The 17,718-nt window shown below is 37.0% G+C and overlaps 1 protein-coding gene across 2 annotated transcripts; it reads left to right on the forward strand.

Moving 5' to 3' along the window:
• Positions 1–4,751: 4,751 nt before the first annotated feature.
• Positions 4,752–17,283, forward strand: LOC107779920 (uncharacterized). Of its 2 annotated transcripts, none has more exons than XM_075217816.1 (8): positions 4,752–5,012; positions 7,059–7,094; positions 7,193–7,269; positions 7,360–7,616; positions 8,573–8,641; positions 8,750–8,822; positions 9,112–9,213; positions 16,561–17,283. In XM_075217816.1, exons 1-4 carry the CDS (start codon positions 4,787–4,789, stop codon positions 7,468–7,470), a joined length of 450 nt encoding a protein of 149 aa, XP_075073917.1. In that variant the 5' UTR covers positions 4,752–4,786; the 3' UTR covers positions 7,471–7,616; positions 8,573–8,641; positions 8,750–8,822; positions 9,112–9,213; positions 16,561–17,283. The 2 variants fall into 2 exon arrangements, with proteins under 2 accessions (XP_075073917.1, XP_075073916.1); XM_075217815.1 differs by having other exon boundaries at positions 8,764–8,822.
• Positions 17,284–17,718: the final 435 nt, after the last annotated feature.

A 17,718-nucleotide genomic window follows, 5' to 3' on the forward strand; every position in this document is an offset into this window, starting at 1 on the left:
TATTTCTGGTGAACAGTTGCGCAGAAGTGATATTTTCATCGATTAAATTCAAAAAATAAAAGAAGTAAACACGTGAAAAAGCTAAGAAGATTCAATATTTAATTAATATATATAATAAAAGATTGACATTACGTGCACGATGTGATTTTTTTTGGATGAACACCCTAGCTCCACCCGTGGATATTGAATTAGATAGATAATAATATTGACGATGATGAAGAGAGGATACGATATAAAGGAGAATTTTTGAGATTTTCCCTTTATTGTGAGTGCTTCAAACACATTAAAAGATAACATAAATAGTCAGCTCTTGTTGAATCAAAGACCAAACCCAAACTGCTTGTACTATACACAACTGAATGATTAATGCCCCTTTACGGTTTTCCCAGTCTTTTAATTAACCATGAATTTGATTGTTCTAGAATACAAGGTCAAAATATGTCATTTCAGCGAATTCAAACACTAATTCTTTAGTTATTTTAAGAATATAATATATTATATCGCTTCAACACAATTAAATACTTTACTTTTCTCCTCCTTATTTTTTTTCTCCAATTTGACTACCAGCTATCGAACAGTCAGTAGCCTGACTAAGTCACGTCGTGCTGAATAAGCCCATTAAGGAGTGTAAAACGTTCCGGGTATATATTTTTTAAAAAAAAACTCAATTCGTGTGGCTCGGAGTGCAGACTTTTGATTAAGGCCAAAGTGATCCGAACCATATCTCACTATATTTTGTGTTTGGTTGGGAGACACTTGGCACTGTATTGTAGCTGGAAAACTAAACCAATTCAAGAAAACTGAACATGTATGATGGAAAGTTGACAATATACTTTCCTACAGCTTATTAGTTTTTAAACTAAACCGCGTGGACCCTTATAGCATGTTCACAAAAGGAGGAAAAGGTATCAGTAGTTAATATTTAATAATGGCAAGGGAAAAAGGCAAAGGGATTCTTCACCGCAAAGAGCATTATAGTTTGCGTATCACAAAGATGCCAAACAACATAACATATATACAATCATCCAAAGCTTTATTAATTAGCCCATCTTATGCAATATCAAGTCAAGCATTTGTCCTGGAAAAGAAAAATAAGTCCCTTTATATTCAACCATGTTATAGCAGCAAACATAAAAAAAAATAAGGTGCACAAAGCATTTCGTGTTTACGCAAAGTTTGGGAAAGGGTCATATCCTTAGGGGGTGTTATGTAGGCGCACAGTCTATCCTAATGCAAGTATCAATGGCTAATTCCACGGTTCGAACATGTGGCCTATAGATCATACGGAGACAACTTGACCGTTACGCCAAAACTCCCTTTGAGCGGCATAATACACATTGGAATTATTTTTGTCTTCACGAGCTGAAAGAGACGACAAAGGAAAGCCCAAAAAAAAAGGAAACTTAACAACTTTTGTGAAGCTTCTGTCGAAGAGCAAAGTATCTCATGATTCTCTAAATAAATCTAGACAGCTAAAATTAACTCTCACTTGGAATATGAATAAATCATCGCAAGTTTGTCATATAGATGAATCTTCTGATCCGAATGTGATAATTCGTAGAGACTGATAAACCTATAACTAGTGGCAGCTGAAACATACTGGAACCATTAGTTCTTCATTAATTTAGATGTTTCAAAGATGGCTACAGATTGGAATTCCAAATGTGTCATTCTTGAATCTCTTTGTCTCAAAATTCTAGACGACTCCGCTTTTAGTGAGCTATATATGTCACGTTAGTTAGGTGATTTAATTGATATATCAACTTGAAGATTCTTTGTTCTCTTAAATGATGAGTCCTTTTGGAACTCCATCTATCTAATTCCATATAATACAACTAAATGTACCGAGTTCTATTTTATTTTTAAAAAGGAGGATTGTATGAAAGTGACAAGCATAATTTTTAAAAGCACCGACATTAATTAGCTCCTATAGTGGATTTGCCTTCTAAAATCTGATGTAATATGATCATTTAATTTGTTTCTGGACCATAAATTATTCCTCACTTCTGCCACCAAGTTATTTGTTGAAGCCTGACACATTTGTAATTAGGGTATGCTTTGCATCATTCTTGCACATGTCATGGACTTAATTTAATTAAGCCAGATATTACTCTCAAAGCTTTCTATCTCAGCTCATAGAGCTTCTGCTTCTAATTCAATAATATTATTCTGACGGTTCAGTGCCAACTCTTGGATTGTAAAACAGACGGATATGGTCATTTAGATAAGTATAATGCGTAAATAGTCAAAGTCTTTTACATGAGTTAGGACTCAGAATAACTTTAACTTTTGTTTGTCCATTTTAGTATGTAGTTATACAATTCAACCCATAATCTACACATTAATATTACCACTAGTAACTTCTCAATTTCATTCTCTTCTCCTAATTGGGTCCGGTTGGTCAACATGGGCGACCCATGATTCAATTTACAACAATTCCATCATTCGAAAATTCATGAAGAATAAGACATTGCAACTTCCTGTTCGTATTAATTATGCATAAATTAATAGGGTGGTTTTGTTGATAGTTTGGTATTATTAGTCCCAACATCAAAAAATATTGTACATCATTTGGTTGGCTCCACAAGAAAAAAAATATTATCGCATTACTAAATGCAATATTTAATAATAGATGCATTAATTATGCGAGAATTTATGTATTATTTTATGCGGGATACAATATTGAATATAAATAAGTGTATTAGCAATTCGATAATTAAGCTATTTAAACATAAAAATACCCTTAAAGTAAGTAATTGTTCCGTAATAATATTTCCTTCTTTATTAATCGTCCTATAGCAATTCCTTTATTACTATCCATAATAAACAATCCTTGTATTTTACTATAATCTCAATATAACTAGTATATGTACCAAATGATCCGGTTCAAGCTTATATATCAAGAATTAAAGTAAACCTAACCTCTATACGGAGGGAGAAATTCAAAAATAGTCAGATTTACAAGTGGTCATTCAAAAATAGTCATAGTTTCAAAAGTAATTGAAATTTAGCCATTTTTTATGTAAAGATATATCTGAACGAAAACACTATTCAAAATTTGGCAAATACTCCAGCATAAAGTAAATGTAACCTCTATACGGAGGGAGAAATTCAAAAATAGTCAGATTTACAAGTGGTCATTCAAAAATAGTCATAGTTTCAAAAGTAATTGAAATTTAGCCATTTTTTATGTAAAGATATATCTGAACGAAAACACTATTCAAAATTTGGCAAATACTCCAGCATAATATACTGGAGTTCCAGCATAAGTATATTAGAACTCCAACATATTATAATGGAGTTATAGCATAAGTATACTGGAACTCCAGCATATTATAATGGAGTTCCAGCATAAGTATAGTGGAACTCCAACATAATATACTGGAGTTCCAGTATAATATACTGATCCAGTATAATATACTGGAAGTTTATACACATGTGCTCCAATCTCCAGTATATTATGCTGAAACTTTCCCATGTTGGAGTTACATCATAATATGCTGGAAGTTCATACACAGGTGCATCGATCTCCAGTATATTATGCTGGACCGGTCCCTGTTGTTGCAGCAAAATAGTGACTATTTTTCAATAACTTTGCAAACTCTACCTATTTTTAAATGATCAGTTCAAAAATTGGCTAGCCCGTACTATTTTAACTAAATGTAACAACTGAGAGTCAAATTAAGAAAATTACGTGAGATAACGAGGAAAACGTATGTGGTCAATTCAATTAAATGGCCCAAAGTATTAGCCCAACAAACATGGGCCAATCATTGGTCCAATCGTAGACAAAAGGTCTGAATTAAGATTGAACCCAAGCCTGCGGTGAAGACACGGAAGTGCAGCCATTTTTAAGCCCGCTATTTAAAATATATCCATAATTTATAATATGTTAAAGATTAGCCAATTCACCCAAACTTCAGAATTAAATATCCTGAATTTGAAAATTCAGGACTTAGTGTCCTGAATTTTTGAGCTGCTAATTTGAAATTCAGTACTAAGTGTCCTGAATTTCTGAACTACTAATTTAAAATTCGGGACATAAGATTCGAACTTCTGGACACAATTTTCGAACTTTAGGACACGATATCCTGAAGTTTGAACTTTGAGGTTTAAATTTTAGGATGTCGTGTCCTAAAGTTTAAGCAAAATTACTTAATCTTTAAATACATTGTAAAATGTGAATATATTTTAAATAACATGCTTAAAAGTGGTTACTTGGTGTCATTTGGAGCAACCAGTACTAGGAAATATAAGGGGAAAAACTCATATCCATATAGGTTAAAATAGCACAGGCTAGCCAGTTTTCGGACTGGTCATTAAAAAATAGTCAGCGTTTGCAAAGTCATTGAAAAATAGCTACTATTTTGCTGCAATAGGGACCGGTCCTGCATAATATACTGGAGATCGATGCACATGTGCATGAACTTCCAGTATATTATGCAGGAACTCCAACATGCGAAAAGTTCTAGCATAATATACTGGAGATTGGAGCACGTGTGTATGAACTTCCAACATATTATACTAGACCGGTATATTATACTGGAACTCCAGCATATGTTGGAACTCCATTATAATATGTTGTAGTTCCAGTATACTTATGATGGAACTTCAATATATTATGCTCCATTATTTTCCGAATTTTGAATAATATTTTCTTTCAAATTTATCTTTACATGAAAAATGATTAAATTTCGATTACTTTTTAAATTGTGGCTATTTTTGAATTTCTTCCTTACATTTAAATTTAACCAAATAGAAAGCTCCAGCAGACGAGGGGGAAACAATGGCGATGGCTGAGGAGCAAAAGAAACGAACAATGGAGGCATTAGAGCGAAGATTTGCTCAAGCCAAAGCTGAGCTTCAGGTACAACAACACAAGAACAAGAAAATTTCAGTTGCTACAACAACAACAACAACAATTGCTGTTGATCAAAACAACATTGGACTTACTTCCCAGGGTATCAATTCAAAGGCAAAGGCAACTTCCTCTGCTATACCATCCAAAAGAGGTTTCATCTTTTTTTACTCCACCTTTCACTGTTTTTCTAAAAATATATTCCTCCTTCTATATTCGTGCTGTCTGTATAGTCACAAATATTTTTTTATGCCTGGCTATCAAATTACTGCAAATTATCTGGACTTTGAAGTCCGAGAGTCAGAATTTCAGCTTTATGGGTTATCAATTTTTATAATAACGATTTCAAGTATAAATAACTGGGTTCTAATATTTTTTTTTTAATGAATTTCTTAACACAAATACACTATTTGAGCAAAAGTTAACCCGTATAGGTGCTCCTGGCCCCTGCTTTGAACCAGTTATACTGTGCGGACTTAGTGGAATTATGTTCAATTTTTTGTTAATCTTCTGTTATCAAAAAAATCTTCTGTTGTTTGTCAAGCAAATTTCAAGTTAAAATTCAGCAGCTAATCTGTTTAGGTTCAATGGAGGGGAGTGATGTTGAGTTGTTTTTTTTCTTTGCCGGGGGGTGGAGCCGGGGTGCTGTAGCTTTAACTTTAACTGTGATGATGCGTGTTTATTTGGGATTATCTAGAAGGTTAGAACTGGTTTCAACCTTTCTTCTTAGTTAAATACTAGTCCTTAGGCTGTTCCAATTCATTTTGGCACTATTTCCATTTGATGAGTCAATCCATTTTCGATTTACTACGACTTTTTCAAAGAATTTCTAAAGTTAGTGGTATATATAATTTATTTAAATGCGGCATGTGTCAAATTAATTTAGCATTAACTTCATCTCGGGTTGTCATTCTGAAAATTTGATGTGTGGACTCTTGTATTTCAAACTCTACATGCATTCGGGACAGAGGACGCATTATACTATCATCTAAGCTTGGAGGAAGCAAAACAGAGCAGGAAAAGTCTGATCTTGGTGTTTTTGTCTAATGCCTTTCGAATTGAGATGTATTCAAAGCTGAAAAATAAATTCACACACACACACACTATATATATATATATATATATATATATATATTGGTGTCTAGACCAGCTTGCGCTCATTTCAACTATTCCACCAGGTACATGCTACCTCCCACCAGCATAAGTATTTGGTAACTCTGTCCACCAAGTGTTAGGCAGGCTTGAAGAAATCACCTAGTATTTTTTAATTTCTTTTGGGATTTGAACCTTGGCCTTCAAGATTTGCGTCCACTTCATTGACTACTGGGCTACACCTTTTGTCGCAAGTTTATACGAACTACACTCAGGACAAGAACTTGTTTTACATGTCCAATGTTGTGTTTGGGTGTATGGAATTTTATAGGATGAGCTTTGATTACTAAAGAAAATGATTCCCTCATATATACCTAGATGGATGATATGAAGGAAGGAGAAGAAAGAGGAAGAATAATGAGTGTTTCCAGGAAGTTTTGGTTGCAACAGTGAGAATATTGGATTTAAGTTTGATTAAAATCCTCAAGAGCCTTCATAGATCTGGTCGCCAAATTGCCTAAGTTCGTCATGGTTTATCACTTGGCAATCGTAGAGATAATCCGTTTTTCTATTCAACTTATTCATGACCGACCTATTGCACATGCTCCCAGATGTTCCTCGTGCCTACATTAATTGTCTTCAATAGTGGAATCCTACAACAGAACAACTTGACCATGATGTCCCGTTATTTAAAAAGAAGGAAACAAACTTGCAATTACCATGTGTACTTCTTTCTCATTGATTGGAATTGTGTTTTTGAATTCTATACGTGATTGGAATTGGCATTTCAAAAGAAAGTAGTTGTGATTGCATTATAATTCACCGTGTAAAAAATTATTTTATGTTCGGAAGTTATTGTGTAGTTTTTTTAACCTTATAAAGAAAAAGGTAATTTTGTGTAGTTTAATATTTTCTTTGGAAGCCAAACAAAATGAGGGAATTTGGATTTGTTGAATTTTCCGTCTCTTTATTCTCCTTGAATTATCCGTAATTGACTTTTGGCATCCAAAAATAGTGTAACAGTTGGTATTTTCCAGGAATATAAGTTAAATATTTAATGTGATTTCCTCTTGTATCTCATCCAAACATTTTCCTGGCTTCTTTGTAGGCGATTTATCTTTTTCTGGCCATACATCTGCTCAAGGTACAACCTTTCTTCTGTATGCTTCTCTAGCATTGTTATCAGTAGAAAGGTTTATATGAGACCAATCTAGGATACTAAAATTTCATCCTGCAATATAGATGTCGAACTGAATAATCCAGCATACCTTCAGCTCTCTCTTGCAGTAGACGAGAATCTTTTGAAAATAACTACTGAGGTAAGAACACGTGTGAACAAAATAATGTTTCAAGAATGCGCACGATTAATTAATAGCTTCTTTCTTACCGATCCCCTTTGTTTGTTGCAGATTTCTGGTAAAATCATGACTGTTAATGATATTTTGCATGATCTTCTCCAACATGGTGATTCAGCCCAGAAATATATGCAAGGGTCAAAAAATGTGAAAGTTGATAACTGAATTCTTCTTGATAATGCTGTACAAAAAAGCAGTTCTGGAGCTCGTATTCGGGCTTTGCAGAGACCGTCAAAGAGATCTAAAAGACGTATGTCCTTGAAGCAACATAAGAAGTTTGGATCATTTGATTTGCCTCAAGAGTTCCATAAGTGAGTTGCGCTTTTTTTTTTTTCCTGAATAAATTAGTTTTAGCTTGCCTTTCAAAACCTACTGTCCTTCTCAGCAACGAATTATGTGTAAATCCAACTTGCTACAGTATAATGTGTTTATTTTTTTCTTCTGTTTCCCTAGATGAGTCTGACTGTTGAAAGTCGAATGTTGAAGTCTCATGGTGGTTTGTAGATTTAAATTTGGTTTCATTAGTTATTTATTTATTTATTTTAATATGGTAAAAAAAAATTGGTGTAAATAAAACCCAGTAACGTGACCTTTTCATGTGATGATTCTTGATTAAGGGATTAACTGATACACTGAATCTCATGTTGCATATGATATCTGTCCTCTGTCTGCTGTGGTAATTATCTGCAGTTATCCTCGAGGGGAACACGCTGCTAATACTTCTCCCTACTGTTGCTTGCAGTAGATATTGCTTATCTAGAAAGTTAAAGGCTTAAATGGATATCTTACACCCGTGTGGTTCCATTGCATAAAATCCAACTTCCAGATGATCAAATTCAGCTGTCTACTTATTTGACTTTTTATCTATATTGCTCATCTAGGATTCTAGGGACATGCTAGTTGTTGGATGCTTCACCTTGTTCAGCAGTGAAAGATTATACTTTTGCGGGGCTTGTGTACGGTGGTTCACATAGAGCCAAATATTTCTAGATACTCATAGTTGATGATACCTCTTGGTCTTGTACCCTTTCAACTTTTATATGCATCCAGTGTTGGCTTGGCCTTCACTGTTGTTCTTATATTGACTAGTTAAGTTCCCTACTTTGATTTGTTCTTTTATAGGTTAGGTGTTCTTTTTTCCCCCTTTTGCTGTTCTTTTTGCCTTTTATTTCTCTATTGATTTTGAGCAGCAAAATTATTTACTCAGTTTCTGGTGTTGCCCATATCATCTCTTGTTCTGATAACTCTTTTGTGGCTTTTTCTGCAGCTATAACATCTTCAAGCCAATGCACAATAAGTGGAAAGACTATGTAACAAAACTCCTGAAGAATATTGGGTTGACTTTTTGTTTTCTTGCTTCTTTTGAGGATTAGTTTTTTGGAAAAGATGCTTTTCCTCTAGTGATCCAGCTAAACAATTGACTTATATGTCTCTCTCATCTCAGTATTGGCGTTGCAGGAAAAATCAGTTATCACAATGTCTCCTTAATGCAGACTTACATGGTGCACTAATTCTAGGTAAAACTAAGCAATCTCCTCTTTAACTCTTTAAGATAGACCCTTCAAAACTATTTTAAGGAATGCGGTGTTAGTACTCGCTGAATCTGTCCTGTCATTAATGTTTTACAAGGATCTAAGCATTCTCGTGAAGAGCTAAATAACAATAAGAGGTTACCTTTATATAAAGCCTGAAACAGAACTGTAATAGAGAAATTGAATTCACTGTGTTTAACTCTTGCACATTGGCACATGCACACAGAATATAACAACCTTGTTTCTGAAACATTATGTTATTAATTCCGTGCAGTTGTTCAGTGCAAAATAGCTGGCTTAAGTGGTGTACGTGGTATCATGAGTCGTGAGACCGTAGAAAAATTTGGAATAATCACAGAAGACAACAAATTCCAAGGTTTATATCCTGTTCAATTTTGCATTTCGTTGGTAACTAAGCTATATGAACTTATGGAGTAGCAAATATATGTCTTTTGCAGTCCACTTTCAGTAGCCCTAATACCGGATAGAACAAAATTATGACGCTTGCTGCTTCTGTCTTCTCTTTTCTTTAATTTTCTTTTGCTGTCTTGGTTGAGTAATTTTTGCTGGGGTCACTCGCCTTGATAAGCATTGAATTAAACACCAAGTGCCGCAGTTTTTTCAAGTTCTGGTAGTTTTTGTCTCTACTTGTGCCATTCGCATTTTAGCTTTATTAGATTGTATGTCAATTTTGAATTCACAGGAAAATTGCCACCTTAGCGGATTTGCTCTTGTTCTAAAAGAAACATTTTAGGAATAGTTACCCTTCCTGACTCTCTTTCTGGGAATCTTACCTATATACTATTGTCCAACCTTATCCTTATTTAAGCTATCCTTAGTTATTCGGCTTCTCACTAAGCTGTTAGTTGCCACACGTCAATTTTTGCTGTCATTGCAACCTGAAACTTTTGCTTGATACACCTTGTTGGTAAATTATGTATATCCTCCAAAATATTGTTTAGATTAGCTGGTTCTTATTATGTTATAGACAGCTCCAGAGGCTTGCTGACTAAATCTGTAGTTCCGAAACTTATTCTCACATCTTGAAGACTGTCTACTATAAATCAATATGGAGCAGTGACCTTTAATTCATCAGTTACTGAATAAATGAGGCATTTTCAGAGGCTTGCTAATTGAATGAAACTTAGGATCCCCCCCCCCTCTCCCCCCCAAAAAAAAAAATTGCAAAATCATTAGAACACTTATTAATGAAGGGGTAAAGTAGGAATGCTATCATTTTGATTCCGCTAATTTATCTTCTCCAAATGCACTTTAGTCTACTCTTTCGAGAGTATATATGTCATCTTGTTGGCATAAAAGGATGAATTCTCAGTGCAAACTGTTAGTTTTTCCAACAATTATGGTGATGTATGGGAGAGGTAAGCAATGATGCAACTCTCCTTAGTGAGATAAGCAATGATGCAATGAGTGGTAGGTGAGATGGGAATATTGCAAATTGATCCTTCTTGGTAGGTGAGATTTGCACTTTTGGTCCCTATCTCAAAACTATAAATACCCCCTTCCATTTCATTGTATAACACACCAAAAAAAATATATCAAAACTCAAGAAGAAAGAGTTTGAGAGGGAGAGAGATATAGTTCCTTTAGGAATGTTTCCTAAGAGGGGAGTGACAAAATAGTGAGTAGAATACTAGTCGGGTATTTTTCGGGAAACACTTTTGTGTGCGCCACTATTTTGGGTAGAGCTCAGGAATTGTTGTACCTCCAAATTATTGGGGAAGTCTCTCTTTGTATGCCTGCTAAATGTTTTAGTGGAAGTTGGTGTCGGATTTGTGGACGTAGCCTAAACGTTTTAGGTGAACCACGTTAAATATTGTGTCATTTATTTTTTGTTTCGTTGATCATTTATTTTATTCCGTTGTGCAGTAGTGTTTAGTGCCACCGGGTCCTAACAAGTGGCATCAGAGCTTTGGTTAGAGTACTATTCATACGTACGGTACTATTCATACGTACGAGTACTATTCATCCATACGGGCACTATTCATATCCACGGTTACTATTCACCGTCGGAATTTTTTTTAGATTGCAGAAGTCTGTCAAATTCTGATCTAAATGGAGGCGAGGACAAGCAAGATGGTCAACCTGAATGGCACAAATTATCACTTATGGAGAAACAAGATGAAGGATCTCCTGTTCGTGACAAAGATGCACCTGCCGGTGTTCAGTTCTCAGAAACCTGAAGATAAGTCAGACGAGGACTGGGAATTTGAGCACAACCAAGTGTGCGGCTACATACGGCAATTTGTTGAAGACAATGTGTACAACCACATTTCTGGTGTGACACATGCAAGGTCGTTATGGGACAAGCTCGAAGAGTTGTATGCCTCTAAAACAGGTAACAACAAATTATTTTACTTGACAAAATTAATGCAAGTAAAATATGTAGAAGGGACAACTGTGGCAGATCACCTTAATGAAATACAAGGGATTGTCGACCAGTTGTCGGGAATGGGCATAAAGTTCGATGACGAGGTACTTGCTCTTATGGTGCTGGCAACACTCCCAGAGTCATGGGAAACCTTGAAGGTTTCAATCACCAATTCTGCACCCAACGGTGTGGTAAACATGGAGACAGTCAAGAGTGGCATTCTGAATGAAGAAATGAGACGCCGATCACAAGGAACATCTTCTTCACAGTCAGAGGTGTTGGCTGTTACGACCATGGGGAGAAGTCAAAATAAGAGCCAGAGTAACAGAGATAAGAGCAGAGGTAAATCCAACAAATTTGCAAATGTTGAGTGCCATTACTGCAAAAAGAAGGGGCATATCAAAAGATTTTGCCGACAGTTCCAGAATGACCAGAAGAAGAACAAAGGCAAAAAGGTGAAGCCCGAAGAAAGCAGTGATGATGAAACGAACTCCTTTGGTGAGTTCAACGTTGTCTACGATGACGACATTATCAATCTGACAACCCAAGAGATGACCTGGGTGATTGATAGTGGGGCTACCATTCATGCGACGCCACGGAGAGAACTCTTCTCATCTTACACACCTGGAGACTTTGGTCGTGTAAAGATGGGAAATGCCAATTTCTCAACAGTTGTAGGCAAAGGTGATGTTTTCCTAGAGACCATGAATGGGATGAAGCTACTTTTAAGAGATGTCAGGCATGTTCCAGATATGCGCCTGAATCTGATCTCCGTAGACAAGCTCGATGAGGAAGGTTACTGCAATACCTTCCATAATGGCCAATGGAAGCTCACGAAGGGCTCATTGGTGGTGGCGCGGGGCACGAAGCAGTCAAAGTTGTACGTGACCCAGGCGAGCATCTCCCAACAAGTTATAAATGTTGCGGAGAATGATAGCAATATCAAGTTGTGGCATAGACGTCTTGGCCACATGAGTGAGAAGTCAATGGCGCGTTTGGTAAAGAAGAACGCCTTACCAGGTCTAAACCAGATCCAGTTGAAGAAGTGTGCTGACTGTTTAGCTGGGAAACAAAACAGAGTTTCGTTCAAAAGATTCCCTCCTTCCAGAAGGCAAAATGTGTTGGATCTGGTACACTCAGATGTATGTGGACCTTTCAAGAAGTCCCTCGGTGGTGCCCGATATTTCGTGACCTTTATTGATGATCATTCACGAAAGACATGGGTATACACGCTGAAGACCAAGGATCAAGTGTTTCAAGTTTTCAAACAGTTTCTGACCTTGGTGGAAAGAGAGACTGGTAAGAAGTTGAAGTGCATCCCGACAGACAATGGCGGTGAATACCAGGGTCAATTTGTTGCTTACTGTAAAGAGCATGGTATTCGACATCAGTTCACACCTCCTAAAACTCCTCAGTTGAATGGCTTGGCTGAGAGGATGAACAGAACTTTGATCGAGAGAACCAGATGTTTACTCTCTCATTCAAAGTTACCAAAGGCTTTCTGGGGTGAAGCTCTAGTTACAGCAGCCTATGTGCTGAACCATTCACCCTGTGTCCCTCTTCAGTGCGAGGCTCCAGAAAAGATTTGGTCAGGAAGAGATATCTCTTATGATCAATTACGGGTATTTGGCTGCAAAGCCTATGTCCATGTTCCGAAAGATGAAAGGAGCAAACTTGATGTCAAGACAAGGGAGTGTGTATTCATCGGCTATGGTCAAGACATGCTTGGCTATAAGTTCTATGATCCGGTGCAAAAGAAGCTCGTCAGGAGTCGAGATGTCGTGTTCGTTGAGGACCAAACAATTGAAGACATTGACAAAGTAGAGAAGTCCACTGATGATTCTGCTGAGTTTGAGTTGCCTCCAACAGTGGTGCCGAGACAAGTTGGAGATGATGTTCAGGATAATCAACCTGAAGCCCCTGATCTTCCTAATGAAGATGAACCAGCAGATACTGAAGGTAACGAGGACAATGGTGATGATGATGCAGACGAGGAGGATCAACCTCAACCACCAATCCTCAATAACCCTCCTTATCACACAAGATCTGGAAGAGTTGTGCAACAGTCTACCAGATATTCTCCACATGAGTATGTGTTACTCACTGACGGGGGAGAACCCGACAGCTTTGAAGAAGCTATTGATGATGAACATAAGGAGAAGTGGATAGAAGCCATGCAAGACGAGATGAAATCCTTGCATGAGAACAAGACGTTTGAGCTGGTGAAGTTGCCGAAAGGCAAGAGAGCTTTGAAGAATAAGTGGGTGTTCAAGATGAAGCATGATGAACACAATTCCCTTCCGAGATTCAAAGCAAGATTGGTCGTCAAAGGTTTCAATCAAAGGAAAGGCATTGACTTTGATGAAATATTCTCACCAGTTGTGAAAATGACCTCAATACGCACGGTGCTGGGATTAGCAGCAAGCCTCAACCTGGAGGTTGAGCAGATGGATGTAAAAACCGCCTTCCTACATGGTGATTTGGAAGAGGAGATATACATGGAGCAACCAGACGGTTTCCAGCAAAAGGGGAAAGAGGACTGCGTTTGTAGATTGAGGAAAAGCCTCTATGGCTTAAAACAGGCACCAAGGCAGTGGTACAAGAAGTTCGAGTCGGTGATGGGGCAACACGGCTACAAGAAGACAACTTCAGACCATTGTGTGTTCGCTCAGAAGTTTTCTGACGATGATTTCATCATCCTATTGCTCTATGTGGATGATATGTTGATTGTTGGCCGGAATGTTTCCAGAATTAATAGCTTAAAAGAACAGCTAAGCAAGTTCTTCGCCATGAAAGACTTGGGGCCAGCAAAACAGATCCTTGGGATGAGGATTATGCGAGACCGAGAAGCCAAGAAGTTATGGTTGTCTCAAGAGAAGTACATCGAGAAGGTACTTCAACGGTTCAACATGGAGAAAACTAAAGCAGTTAGCTGTCCTCTTGCTAACCACTTTAGATTGAGCACCAAGCAAAGCCCATCAACAGATGATGAGAGAAGAAAGATGGAGCGGATTCCATATGCTTCAGCAGTAGGAAGTTTGATGTATGCCATGGTTTGTACACGGCCAGATATCGCTCACGCTGTAGGAGTGGTAAGTAGATTTCTTTCTAATCCAGGTAAGGAACATTGGGATGCTGTTAAGTGGATTCTCAGGTATCTTCGAGGAACCTCCAAACTATGCTTATGTTTTGGAGAAGACAACCCTGTGTTGGTTGGCTATACTGATGCAGATATGGCCGGAGATGTTGATTCTAGAAAATCAACTTCAGGATACTTGATTAACTTTTCAGGGGGAGCTGTGTCATGGCAATCAAAGTTGCAAAAATGTGTTGCATTATCAACTACTGAAGCTGAATTCATCGCAGCAACGGAGGCTTGCAAAGAATTGATATGGATGAAGAAGTTCTTAACTGAACTTGGATTTTCGCAAGACGGTTATCAGTTATTTTGTGATAGTCAAAGTGCTATCCACCTTGCGAAGAATGCCTCATTCCATTCCAGATCCAAACATATTGATGTGAGATATAATTGGATCAGGGATGTGTTGGAGAAGAGGATGTTGCGGCTTGAAAAGATCCATACAGACGAAAATGGATCGGACATGTTGACCAAGACTTTACCGAAAGGGAAGTTTGAGTTCTGTAGAGAAGCTGCAGGGATAGTGGATCCGCCATATAGTTGGAAGGGGGAGAATTGTTAGTTTTTCCAACAATTATGGTGATGTATGGGAGAGGTAAGCAATGATGCAACTCTCCTTAGTGAGATAAGCAATGATGCAATGAGTGGTAGGTGAGATGGGAATATTGCAAATTGATCCTTCTTGGTAGGTGAGATTTGCACTTTTGGTCCCTATCTCAAAACTATAAATACCCCCTTCCATTTCATTGTATAACACACCAAAAAAATATATCAAAACTCAAGAAGAAAGAGTTTGAGAGGGAGAGAGATATAGTTCCTTTAGGAATGTTTCCTAAGAGGGGAGTGACAAAATAGTGAGTAGAATACTAGTCGGGTATTTTTCGGGAAACACTTTTGTGTGCGCCACTATTTTGGGTAGAGCTCAGGAATTGTTGTACCTCCAAATTATTGGGGAAGTCTCTCTTTGTATGCCTGCTAAATGTTTTAGTGGAAGTTGGTGTCGGATTTGTGGACGTAGCCTAAACGTTTTAGGTGAACCACGTTAAATATTGTGTCATTTATTTTTGGTTTCGTTGATAATTTATTTTATTCCGCTGTGCAGTAGTGTTTAGTGCCACCGGGTCCTAACACAAACAACACTCCCTTTTGAGTTTGTTTGTGTCATCTTTTTTGTTGGAAATTCATTTATTAAAAAAATTAGGCAGATGCCCTTCTACATTGTGATTTGCCTGTCATGTAGAGGCAGGTTCCGCAGACTGGTGACTGATTCTGCCTGAAAATTCATCCTATCCCAAGTACACCTAATATTTCCATCCCTATCCATTTGGAGGAGGAAACAAGCTGGTGTGCTTTTCATATTTCTTATGCACATCATGTTTCCTGCCTAAGCATTGACAGAATATTTAGCACGATCACCAACCATGAAAATCGAAAATAGAAAGATAAGAACAGAAAAGCAGTTGATGAGAGGTTCAGTTTTGTTAAGAAAGGAGCCAAAACCAAACTTAAAGTTATCAGATTCTGCAATCGCAAGTGTATATTGTTAAACACTGCAGACTACAGACTTAATTATAAGTACATATATCAGTATGCTGTCCTGTAGCTCTACTTTTCACAAGCAGGTATATAAAAACTCACCAGACGGCAGACGCCACCGGAAAAAGCATATTAGACAAATCAGATATTTTATTTGGAAATCATTTAAGCAGAGAAGCATTTTACATAGATAGAAATTATAGTATTATTCTTGCACCAGCACTCTTGAGGAAACAAAACTGCCAATATTAAATACACTCATAACTACTGAGAGTCTTTGGCAAAGATTAACTAATGTAATCAAAGTTCTATTCCTCATCAAAACAAATGTAATCAAAAAAGAAATTCTCAAAACTAAAAATGTTATTATTACGACTGTCTTGTCCCTTTGCAAGTGAGTTGTTATGTGATTTGTAGTAAGATGAATATATTTGGGGGCAAATCGAGGATAGGTTGCAATAGAAATGATGATGTATGCATGAGGAGTGCAACATGCAGAGAGCTCGAAAATCTTTAACCAAGCTGAGAAAAAACTACTTATCTTTCCCTTTTTGATTTATGCCAAGAGAAGGGGATGGGCCAAGAATGCAGAAGTCCAGTTCTTGTTAATACTTGTTTTTTCACTGCTTTTCTTACCTTATTGTTTATCTGAATTGCAGTTGTGCCAAAAAAGCTTTCTGTATTTATGCTACAAGTGGACTGCTGGAAAGTTACATTGCTCGGAGACAAACTCAGTTCGAGAAGCATGATTACATGATATTGTTGAGACGGATATTTATCATATGGAAAATGTCTTGGCATTGCTTCAGGTGTGAGTGGCTTTATTCATAACTACAACTAATTGTCACGACAAGCTTTGGTTATGATTAAACATCCTTTTGCAATATCATTTTACATGGAAGATTGATTCCAATGGCTGTATTATTGCTTGGGAGATTGCTCGGCCTAGGTTTCATTCTTTTAGCCGGGGTTGATCATGAAAAGAAAGATACTTTGGGCTTGCATTGGGAGAACAGAGGAGGCATCTAAAGGGGTATATAGTTTTCGAAATTTTAATAGAGTGGAAGCATCTTGTTAGGTATTCTTTTTCTCAGTGATAAAAGTGAAGGCAACAACGACAACATACCAGTATAATCCCACATAGTGGGGTCCGGAGAGGATAGTGTGTAGTGTCTACGCAGACCTTACCCTGCCTTATGGAGATAGAGATGTTGTTTCAGGTAGACCCTGTTCAAGGAGCATATCAGTTGCTGCACCAGAAATTCATTTGCAAACTGGGATATCCCTCGGATCATTTAGAGTTGTACGATTAACTTTTATTCTGAAAGAAATATTTATCATATTGATTTTACTGTTCAAATAAAAGACCTACAGTTTTCTCGGAGAAAGCTTCTCTTCTTGCATTCATGCATATTTGGTATAATAAATTATAGAATTGAAACTCTGAATTGTACTTATCATCCTAACTTAAAGGTGAAATTTTTAATGATGCCCAAAACCAATAGGACCAGAGACTCTTTACATGCTTTTAAGGGTGTGTGAGCAAAGTTTCACTTCCCTGCCAAAAGAGAAATTTATACAAGCTTTCTACATATGTGCTAAGAGGAAGGAACATTATAAATTGAGGGTAGAGACAAGGTCAATATTCGTCTGAAGATTCTAAAGTCTTTCTTCTTTCTCACAAAGGTTTGTGTAATTTTTTCTATGTTTGAAAGGTTAATAATTGAAACGTGTTCCAAAGGAAGAGCAACCTCTCTCTCTCTCTCTATATATATATATAGTGTTGTCAAACTCTCTGTAACAGCCTCGTTTGTTCC

Source organism: Nicotiana tabacum, chromosome 7 (assembly GCF_000715075.1).
Source record: "Nicotiana tabacum cultivar K326 chromosome 7, ASM71507v2, whole genome shotgun sequence".
NCBI lineage: Eukaryota > Viridiplantae > Streptophyta > Magnoliopsida > Solanales > Solanaceae > Nicotiana > Nicotiana tabacum.